At 39.1% G+C, this 11,071-nt stretch overlaps 1 protein-coding gene across 1 annotated transcript in view; it reads left to right on the top strand.

Moving 5' to 3' along the window:
• Positions 1 to 326: 326 nt before the first annotated feature.
• The window catches only part of LOC140477152 (delta-type opioid receptor-like), a 47,740-nt gene continuing 36,995 nt past the window's right edge, over positions 327 to 11,071 (top strand). Inside the window, exons 1-2 of the mRNA XM_072570528.1 lie at positions 327 to 431; positions 640 to 904. Of these exons, the coding sequence (XP_072426629.1) occupies positions 648 to 904 (257 nt within the window). The 5' untranslated portion in view covers positions 327 to 431; positions 640 to 647. The remainder of the gene's footprint in view (positions 432 to 639; positions 905 to 11,071) is intronic.

Raw genomic sequence — 11,071 nt, 5'->3', positions numbered from 1 at the left:
TCTGGAAAGGTGGAAGCACACATTACATTTAAAAAGTATTTGACAGACGTTGAAATCTACGAAGGTGTTGAAGAACTAGAAAATACGATGAGGTTGGCCAACTGGATGTGCGCACAGACGCGATGGCCCGAATGACTTCTCATAGAGTTGTAAATCTTTCTACTCCCGTGATTCAGGGCTGCTTTCATTGTTTAATGTAAAATTACTATGGCGAACTCTGAAAAGCGGTGCTGGTTTTTCGGTGTACCGAATCCTCCCGCCTCCAACGAGCTGCGTTTGGTCTCCAGCGTCATCGAGTCGATGCAACGTGAGACGAGCAGCGCCGCAGCAGCGAGCCCAGCACTTGTACTCTCTCAGACAGAGCCTGCAGCAAGGAAGACCGGCTCTTCACAACGCACCTTACATACAAGCAAAAGTTCAACTCTAAGTCGGTGAGCTTTGCTTTGCACTGTTACACAGGAGCTTTCAATCTCATCTGTTCGATTAACCTAGATAACAGTCGTTTGATGTTCCTAATAATGTCTGATCTTGTTCAGTATTTTAAGGTTTTCTCCCAACACTTCCTTTTGTCTAAATAGTATGTTTTTGATTCTGTTATATTTTTATGTCATTCTTTTTTTAAAAAAATTCTTTTTATAGATAAGACTATGGACGCTCCAGTGATAATTACTAGAGGAGGCATGGGTTCCAAGTTTGTGTTGCACTCTGATGAATGTACCCCTGCCATTATCCCAAACAGCACTTTCCCAACTACTTCATATTATTGGGAAAACAGCACCGATTTTTTTGACTTTCACACGAACACAGTGAACACCCTTATTCCCATCAGTATCACCGCTGTCTATTCGCTCATTTTTGTGGTGGGTACGGTGGGCAACTGCCTAGTTATGTACGTGATCGTCAGGTAAGAAGCTTTATTTCACTTACGTCTTTGATTTGGCATTTCCACCATTCCTGAAAAGATCTCGAAGTTAAACTTTCGTGATAAGACAAAAAGGGTAAAGAAAGCATAGCTGCAAGAAAAATCTCGCGACTGCGACGAGTGTTAAAGTAAAATAATTTGATGGAAATTTCTCAATGCAAAATACGGACAATTGCAGCTTTTGTGAAGTGCTGTAAATGGTTAATAACTGTATGTAGAATAATAGTTGTCACAGCATCGAAGAGACGAATTATTCAGAGTCAACGCAATTTGTGTAGTTCTTTTGTTATTTATTATTTACCAGGCAAATATTATTGAAATTATTCAGCCAGGTCCTCTCTATTATTCCCTGGTTACTGGCTGCATTAAAATAACATGCTTTTAACACAATTAGACAAACGCAAGTACATTTCCGGTGGTAATGAAAACCCTGAACTCTATCGGGAAAAATGACTGTTTTAGAATTGCAACGCCCCCAAATGGGAATAACAGGTACTGATTCTGGATTGACTGGCTAATCTAAATCGTTCGCTCAAAAACAACAAACATGTGCTTTCAACGTAACCCGTAACTGGGAAACACGTTAGTTTGGAAGCCAGTATTGAAATATGGTAATATTTTTTAGGCCGAGGAAGATTCAAAAATATTAACAAAACTAAAATACAGCACGTTGCAGAAATGCAGAAAACACTGGAAACTCGGCATGTCAGATAGCTTCTGAAGAAATGTTATCGATCCGAAATGTTAATCTGACCTCTGTTTTGACGCCAATGCTGCCTAAATGGTTGAATGTTTCTGACATATTTTGTTGAAGTGAGAAGTATTAATTTGTGTTTCAAGTTGGTATGTGAGTAAAATGTGTTTTTATGTTCTCAGCACACAAAAGCACAAAAGTGCTGATGCCGTTATAAAACGATTATCAATTGTGCATGCAAATCTGTTCCCTTGTAATAAACACTGGCTTCTCCATTATGTGGAAGGCACAGTCATAAGTTCACGGAGTGTGAAATAACCCATGTTAACAATTAATACTGTTAAAATTAACCATCTATCCATGTTAATTTGGGGGTGGGTGTGGGGTAGGAATTATCAACTGCTGCCTACGTTATACTTATCTGGAAAACAAGATCTCAGCATTTGAAAATTGAGAGAAGTCAATACTGTGGTCACCCTAGTGACATCTAAGGGCTGCCTAGTACAATTTTTAAGGAGAACTGTAAAGGGCAATGTTGCACACAAAAATAACAAAGCTGTGAATATTGGAAATCTGGAACAAAAAACAAAAGTTGCTGGAGAAACTCAGCAGTCTGACAGCATCTGTGGAGAGGAAGCAGAGTTAATATTTTGAGTCCAGTAACCAACCTTCAGACCTGATAGTAGCTAGAAAAAGATGGTATATATTATACATGTGTATAGATGAAGCATAAACTGGGCAACTGCTTTGTGGAACACCTATTTGTGTCTGCAAAATGAAACCGAACTTCCAGTTGCCTGTCGCTTCAACACACCACCATATTCCCTGTCTTGTGTCTGCTGCAGTGCTCCAGTGATGCTCAGCACAAGCTGAAAGAACAGCAACTCATTTCCACTTGGGGAACCTCAGGACTCAACATTGAGTTCAATAATTTTCGATCCTGAATGTCTTTACCCACCTCCAGATCCCAGATCCTCTCATGACATGGACTGGGTTCAGTAGAGTCAACCTATTTTCGTCTAGTTACGACCACAGATGAATGGGCACCGCACAACAATCAACAGACAGGAGGGTTCCCTCCCAGTTGGGGAACACTTCAGTGGTCCAGGACATTCAGCCTCGGACCTTCGGGTGACCATCCTCCAAGGTGGACTTTGGGACAGGCAGCAGAGGAAAGTGGCCGAGCAGAGGCTGATAGCTAAGTTCGGTACCCAGAGGGAGGGCCTCAACTGGGACCTTGGGTTCATGTCACACTACAGGTGATCACCATTGCACTACACACACACACACACCCAGATATTCCTACACACACACACTCTCACATACACATGGACACAGGTACACACAGATGCGCACACAGACACCCACACACACCCTTACAGACACACACACTCCCACACATGCACCCCCTCACAGACTTAAGATACTGCACTCACTACACACACACACACACACACACACTTTCTCACACTCACAACCCCCACCCCAGACAGACACACACACACAGACAGACAGACAAAGACCCACATGCACGCATATATTTTGTGTGGTGAATTTGTACTTGCAGAGTTACATTGCACTTTGCTCAAAAACTGCATGAATTCATGTAGAACTCTGAGCTCAAAAACTGCATGAATTTATGTAAAACTCTGTTATCTCACTTTTTAGATTAGAATCAATCTAAACATCAAGTCATAGACAGAGAACACAGGGGGCTAACACCTTCAACATATTGTCTAGCTATCACCATTGTTAACAGCTAACCCGAGAATGCAACTTTAAAAAAAAAGGTTTTGTGATTTACACATGAAAGAAGTGAAACTATCACTGTATTCTAACAGATGAAAGGCTTAACAGACAATCAATTTTTCAATGTAAAATTTCAGTTACATCACACTGCAAATTTTTGCTAAAAATTCTGTATTATGATTGGGCCCTCCACAAACACCTGATGAAGGAGCGTCGCTCCGAAAGCTAGTGTGCTTCCAATTAAACCTGTTGGACTATAACCTGGTGTTGTGTGATTTTTAACTATTTTCATCTACTTATGATGCCCATTATCAGCTTTTCTTTCTCCCTGGCACACTCTCATCATTCATTTTGTCTCCTGTCATTCTCTCCATCTCGGCTCCATCTCTGCCTATTCACTCATTCCTTTCCTTCTTTCCACCGTTGCGTGCCCTCCCACCCCTTTCGCATTCCCGGCTTCAGCATATTTATCATCTTTTCCTAGCTACTATCAGTTCTGAGGAAGGGTCACTGGACTTGAAATGTTAACTCTGCTTTCTCTATGCAATGCTACAGACCTGCTGAGTTTCTCCACAGTTTTTTTTATTGCAATATTAAACCTGCCTGTTTGAAGTGAGAAGATACTTAAGTACATAATTCAACTTTCTATTTCATGAGTTTCATGCTGACGACCGCCTTTTCAAACATAACTAATGATGAACACTAAATTTTGGCAATACCCACATCCTATGAATTAATAACCAATAAATTGGCTCAATTCTTCCCATTTGTACACGCAGGACTGTTGGGGCTGTACTTAAAATATTGTAGTGCTTTAGTAGTCAATGCCCACTGCCTCTCCTGCTATCCCAACTCCCATCCAGAGGTGGGATCATCCCTGCTTGAGCCACTAGGCTCAGCACAAGCATTTGCATATTTCTTAATCTTCCAAACTGTCAAACTATAGTGCCATTTAGCACCTGCAGCTATATCATACATTTAAATAAAGTCTGAACCCAAAAATATTTTTATCTATGTTTCCATTTGTGGGCCAGATTAAATGATTCATCCACAGTATACCATATACTGTATATCTTTAAGGCTGACACTCAGCTTTTATTCATGTAAGGGATGTGGGCATTTCTAGCAAGGTCAGCATTATTTTCCAACCCTGACTGCATTCAAAAGTTGTTGGTGAGCTTCCTTCTTGGTTATACTGAACGGTTTACTAGATCGTTACAGAGGACAATTAAGAGTCAATCACATCGATGCAGGTCTGGAGTCACATATAGCCCTGTCCAGATCACAACAGCAGAATTTCTTCCTTTTAGGATAATTATGAACTGGATGAGATTTTACTACAATTCTGGAAGTGAGAGAAGATTTTTATTTCCAGATTGAATTGAAACTCCCCAAATGGCTTGAAGGAGTTTAAACTTACCAGGTCACTATATCATTACTTCATGCCTCTGGAAATACTTGGTAGAGTGGCATAAACATTGTTACACTACAAAACAAAAGCAAACTATCTACATACCCAAATGTGCAATGCATAAACTGTATTTTGCTTTTGATACTCGATTGACCCAGATGATAAATCGCAAGAATGTTAACATTGACAGTTATATAGAGATGCTATAATGTCAACTGTGTAGAATATGTCGTCATAGCATAGAAATTTAAAATTTGAATTGATGTTTTATTCTTTGAAGAAAAGACTTTGGCATTACATTGTCCACTCACTAATTATCCTTGTGTCATCAACAAATTTAGCAACTATACCTTCAGTCCCTTCATCCAAGCTATTTATAAAAATTGCAAAAGTTCAACCCAGCTCTAATCCCTGCTGTGCAGCACTCATTTCTTTTTGCTAACAAAAAAAAGCTATTTATGCCTGCTATTTCCTGTTAGCTTATCAATTTTCTATCTGTGATAATATGTTGGCCTGATATGAGAAGCTCTTATTTTCTGCAACAATCCTTGATGTGGGTGAGGGTAACTAGGAAAATTGGTGGCATGGTGGCTCAGTGGTTAGCACTGTTACCTCACAGCACCAGGGTCCCAGGTTTGATTCCAGCCTTGGGCGACTGTGTGGAGTTTGCACGTTCTCCCGTGTCTGCGTGGGTTTCCTCCAGATGCTCCGGTTTCCTCCCACAGTCCAAATATGTGCAGGTTAGGTGAATTGGCCATGCTAAATTACCCATAGTGTTAGGTGCATTAGTCAGAGGGAAATGGGTCTGGGTGGGTTACTCTTCAGAGGGTTGGTGTGGACTCTGGCTGAAGGGCCTGTTTCCACATTGTAGAGAAGCCAATCTAAGCAGTGAAGGGACTTAATGAAGCTTCAAAGAAATATAGAATAGGTTAAGTAATTAGGCAAAGAACTGGCAAAGGGAGTATAATATGGGAAATGTGAACTTCTTCATTTTGGCAGGAAGAATATAAAATAAAAAGAAGCATCAAAACGAAGCAATGAAAGGTCACAGAGTCTGAGATGCAAGTGGATCCAGATGTCTCCATATAGAAGGTTAATATGCAGGATCAGCAAGTAACTAGGAAAGCTAATAGAATGTTATTCTTTGTTGTGTGAAGTACTTAATACAAAAGTGGGGAGGTTATACTTCAATTGCACAGAGCACTCGTGAGATCCCATCTGTTGCACTGTGTGCTGCATTTTCTCACAGAAGATTGAGACTCTTTTGAATTATTTTCCTTGAAAGGAAGTGACAGCAGAGTCATTAAATATTTTTAGATATCAGCAGATTGCTTCTTAATAAACAAGTGAACATGAAAAGATCTGATATTATTGAATGACAGAGCACATTAAGGAGCTGAGTGGCCTATTTCTGCTCCAAATTTATATGTTTAAATGTGTTCACTTATATCATTATCATTTTGTATACTGGGGCCATGAGTCATGTGATCAGCAGAAAGCCCTTGCCCACCACTTCCCACCCTCTGCTTTGTTGTGGTAGCTCAAATAGATGGTATAAAGCAGTGCTGTGTAATTCAGGCATTCTAACTGCTACCAGAGTATCACACTGAGTAATAGATTGTGTTGGGTATCATACCAGCTGGTTGTAAAGGGAGCCAAATTCCTTCCTGTTGCAGTCCATCTCAGAATTGACATATGGTGGCCACAGCACATTGTTTGCCAGCAATGACATCCTGTACCATATGGATGCCTGCAATCATTATGAAGCCAGGTGCTTGCTCTATTTTCCTGACAGAAGAGAATAAAATGCATTTAACATTCTTTGTATGCAGAGCCTCAGAGTCCTCCCTTATTCAATCATTGGCAGCAAGCTTAGAGATGTTGCAAATATTACCTATTGCAACTTGGAAAACATCAGGTACATAAGGATTCATAATCTGGGTTACCTTCACAGCCGTATGTGATTCCATTCACAGTCTCATAGCAGATTTCAATGAATAACTTTTTAGTCGATTGGTGACATCGACACACTGTTCTTCACTGAGGTCTATCAGGGAAAGTTGCTCCATGAACATATATCAGGAATACATATTTATATTTCTGGACATTGTGGGGAAAAACTAGAAGATATTGAACTGTATGCACACTTTCAAGAATAACTTTGCACTTGCATTGCATTTAATTGCTGGAACACCCAACTTGGAAATTTGAAACGATTATGGGGTTTCTGCACTGATGGCTGCCAAGAAACCCAAACAGGATTTGACTTCTGCTTCAATTATCTGGGGAGTCAAAAGAAAAAGAACAGATAATGAAGCAACAGTAAGGAGCAGTCAGGCTGCAAGACATTATGTTCTCTTTCTAGTTGAAATTTGTCAACACTTCAGTAGTTTGACCTTCTTTCAAACCCTGAGAAGCTGCACTGTGATTACAGTCCAAAAACTTAGATCTAACTTGATTTCCAATCAAACTGAGCTTTGATTAAGAGACCTTCCAACAGTACACAACTGCTAACAATTAAATTTTGTCAACAAGAAGTCTGGTGGATGATGACAATTCATAAACCTCTTTTTTTATATAGACTGTTGTTCAATAAGGATATTATTTTCTTCTGTCTTTTTAAAAATATCATCTCAGTAGATGTGTGTGTGTGAGAGAGAGATTTTGTGTATGTGTGAGAGATTTTGTTCGGGATTGAAATGGCATGCAATTCAAATTCTGGATGGTAGATATTATCAGTTTTTCCCTCTTGTTTTAAGAATAATTTTTATTTTATAATAAACTGATTATTTTAAGTTTATTGAAGAAACCTGGTGAAAGGTTATTTTAATCTAGATAACAAAAGGAAACCAATTGGCCAGTTATTTATACTAGTGATGTGATTTGTAGATTAGTGGGACTTGGTTATCAGTACATTCCTTCTGTCATGATGGTAACACATGCTAGGCAGATATAACCTCCCTGCTAAGAGCCCTTCTGCTTCTTTTCCAAAAATATTGTCATGGTTTTTGAAGCTTAGCTCATTTTCCCAGTTGTGATACATTGCATAGGGAGTGCATACAACTGCCTTTGTGTCTGGAAGTAAGTAGTTTGTGGAGAAGTCCTCACGTGATGATACATTTCTTTAAATTGTCACACCCTGTAGATTTCAGCATTCTTAAAGAACTCTACAAACCACTTGTGCAGCAGCTGAAAGAACCTGAAGAAATCAATCAACTATCCAAAAAGTATTTGATAAGCACTTTATATAGTGGTGGTAGGAGGTCCATCAAATTGCGGAATAAATGTTCAAATGTTCAAGATGATAAGAAGCCTTTCTTTGAAGTCTGGAGCTCCACGATGATAGGGAGTATCAATCTTCCAGACTGATTGACATCATGACCTTACAACTCTACATACTTTTGATGGATGGTCCCTCTGTACATGTTAACACCCTCACCAATAGGTATTCAACACAGCCAGCATCAGATGTGTGTGCAAACATGCTGTGGACACAGCTTTTGAGGCAAATTGGCACACACAACACAGAAAAAGTGCATGTTACCTACGTGAGTTTCAAAGCTCATGAACTTCAAATACTTCTCATAATACACCATTACATATTTTTAGATACATTTATCAATTCCGCTTGACTAATTTGCTTCATGTAAAGAGAATAAAGATGGTAGCTGATGATATTGAAATGTATGAATTAATACTCATTAATACTTTGGAAGAAAAAGAGCTTGATGACTTACAAAAACAACCAATTATGAATAATCAATCAACTAAACTTAAATAAAAAAGGATGAATAATCAAATTATTGAATATTTGACGATCTTAAGATTATTTTCTTGAGTTTTTGATATCTAAACCAGCACTTATGAAGTTACATAGATGGAAAAATGGACCCACACACAAAAATATTAATGAAAGATGTCCTTGAAAGGAATCATACTTGTTTTTGTTCAAAGTTTAGAACAATGATTAAGTTTAAGAGAGATGCAGTTTATGTGCAACATAAACAATTCATTAAGGTACTTCAGAATCACTATATCAACTCAGTGGTGAAAATGTTTACCTTCAGCTTTAAAGATAGTGTTTTACCACATATTGGAGAGAAAGGTCAGAAATTAATTTCAGTCAAGTTATACGAAATGGTAAATTACCTGAGTCTTCAGGTGTTGGTGACACAGTCATCTGGCTTCAACAATGTTTAAAAGTTGTGGGTGTTTCTCTCATTTTTATTTACACCTGCAATATCTTCAAATCTTAGCAGGGCGTATACACTTAATGGTAAGGTCCTAGGGAGTGTTGCTGAACAAAGAGACCTTGGAGTGCAGGTTCATAGCTCCTTGAAAGTGGAGTCACAGGTAAATAGGATAGTGAACAAGGTGTTTGGTATGCTTTCCTTTATTGGTCAGAGTATTGATACAGGAGTTGGGAGGTTATGTTGCGGCTGTACAGGACATTGGTTAGGCCACTGTTCGAATAGTGCGTGCAGTTCGGTTCTCCTTCCTATCGGAAAGATGTTGTGAAACTTGAAAGGGTACTGAAAAGATTTACAAGGATGTTGCCAGGGTTCGAGGATTTGAGCTATAGGGAGAGGCCGAACAGGCTGGGGCTGTTTTCTCTGGAGCTTCGGAGGCTGAGGGGTGACCTTATAGAGATTTATAAAATTATGAGGAGCATGGATAGGATAAATAGACAAAGTCTTTTCCCTGGGTTCGGGGAGTCCAGGTTTCGGGTGAGAGGGGAAAGATATAAGAGACCTAAGGGGCAGCTTTTTCACGCAGAGGGTGGTACGTGTATGGAATGAGCTGCCAGAGGATGTGGTGGAGGCTGGTACAATTGCAACATTTAAGAGGTATTTGGATGGGTATATGAATAGGAAGGGTTTGGAGGGATATGGGCTGGGTACTGGCAGGTGGGACTAGATTGGGTTAGGATATCTGGTCAGCATGGACAGGTTGGACCGAAGGGCCTGTTTCCATGCTGTACATCTCTATGACTCTATGATGTGTATTGTACTTTGTGTTTAAATAATTTTCAACAATATATAAATTCAAGAATGTAATAACAGAACATTTAGCAATACAAAATATCATCAAGTGAGGTAATATGGCTTCATGATGGAGAAATCATGTCTGCTAACATATACAGTATATATATATATATATATATATATATTATATATATAATATATATATATACAACTGGGATGGGGGAAGTGAATGTATTATTGCCAGGTTCATGGATAACACAAAAATGGTTGTGAACACAAGTGTTGAAGTTGACACAAAGAGCCTATAGGGGCATATAGGCAGTTTAAGTGAATAGGCAAAAACTTGGCAGATGGAATATAACGTAGAAAAATTTGAGGTTGTGCAATAGAGGACCTGAGTGTCATCAGACATGTGAATGGATTCTACATAGATTAAAGTTGATCTTTTTCTGCACTTTCTTTATAACAGTAACACTATATTCTGTTCTGTTACCCTAATGTGCTTAAGTAAGGTATGATTTGCCTGGTTAGCATGCAAAACAATACCTTTCACTATGTCTTGGTGCATGTGAGAATAATAGATCAAATCAAATCAAGATGGGAGAAGACTGCAGAACGCTAAAACACAGAGAGATTTTGGGGATCCTCATGCATGAAATGTAAATTCAGCAGATAATAGAGACATCAAATGGACTACTTGCTTTTATTTCAAAGGAAATGGGAGTATAAAAATAAAGAAGTCTTGCTAACCCTAAAAAAGACAATAGTCCAATCACACCTAGGAAATGGTGAACGGTTTGGGCCCATTGTCTATGGAAAGACATGTTGGCATTGGTGATAGTCCAGAGAGAGTTCATGAGATTGATTCCCAGGCATAATTGTATTTTCCTATAAGGAGAGGTTGAGTAAATTGGGCCAGTGTTTATAGGTGTTTAACAGAATGACAGGTGATCTTCCTGACGTTTATGAAGTTCTTAGGGGACTTGACAGAGTTGAAGCTGAGAGAATTTTTCTTGTGAGAGAGTCTAGGAGCAGAGGACATAATCTTATGGATTGAGGGTGCTGGAAAAGTACAGCAGGTCAGGCAGAATTGACGTTTCAGGCAAAAGCCCTTCATCCGGAATCTGCAGTCCTCACTTTCACCCTATAATCTTTGGGATTGTTTCTTTAAGCCGCAGGTGAGTAGGAATTTCTTCTCTCAGAGAGTAGTGATCTGTAGCAGAGTTTATGTTGTGAAGAATATTCAAGGCTGGGACAGGTAGATTTTTAATCAGTGAGAGAATTAGGGGTTTTGGAGTAAAGCCAGTAAA

The sequence above is a fragment of the Chiloscyllium punctatum genome, chromosome 5 (assembly GCF_047496795.1).
Source record: "Chiloscyllium punctatum isolate Juve2018m chromosome 5, sChiPun1.3, whole genome shotgun sequence".
Taxonomy (NCBI): Eukaryota; Metazoa; Chordata; class Chondrichthyes; order Orectolobiformes; family Hemiscylliidae; genus Chiloscyllium; species Chiloscyllium punctatum.
This window is presented reverse-complemented; position numbering and strand designations above follow the sequence as displayed.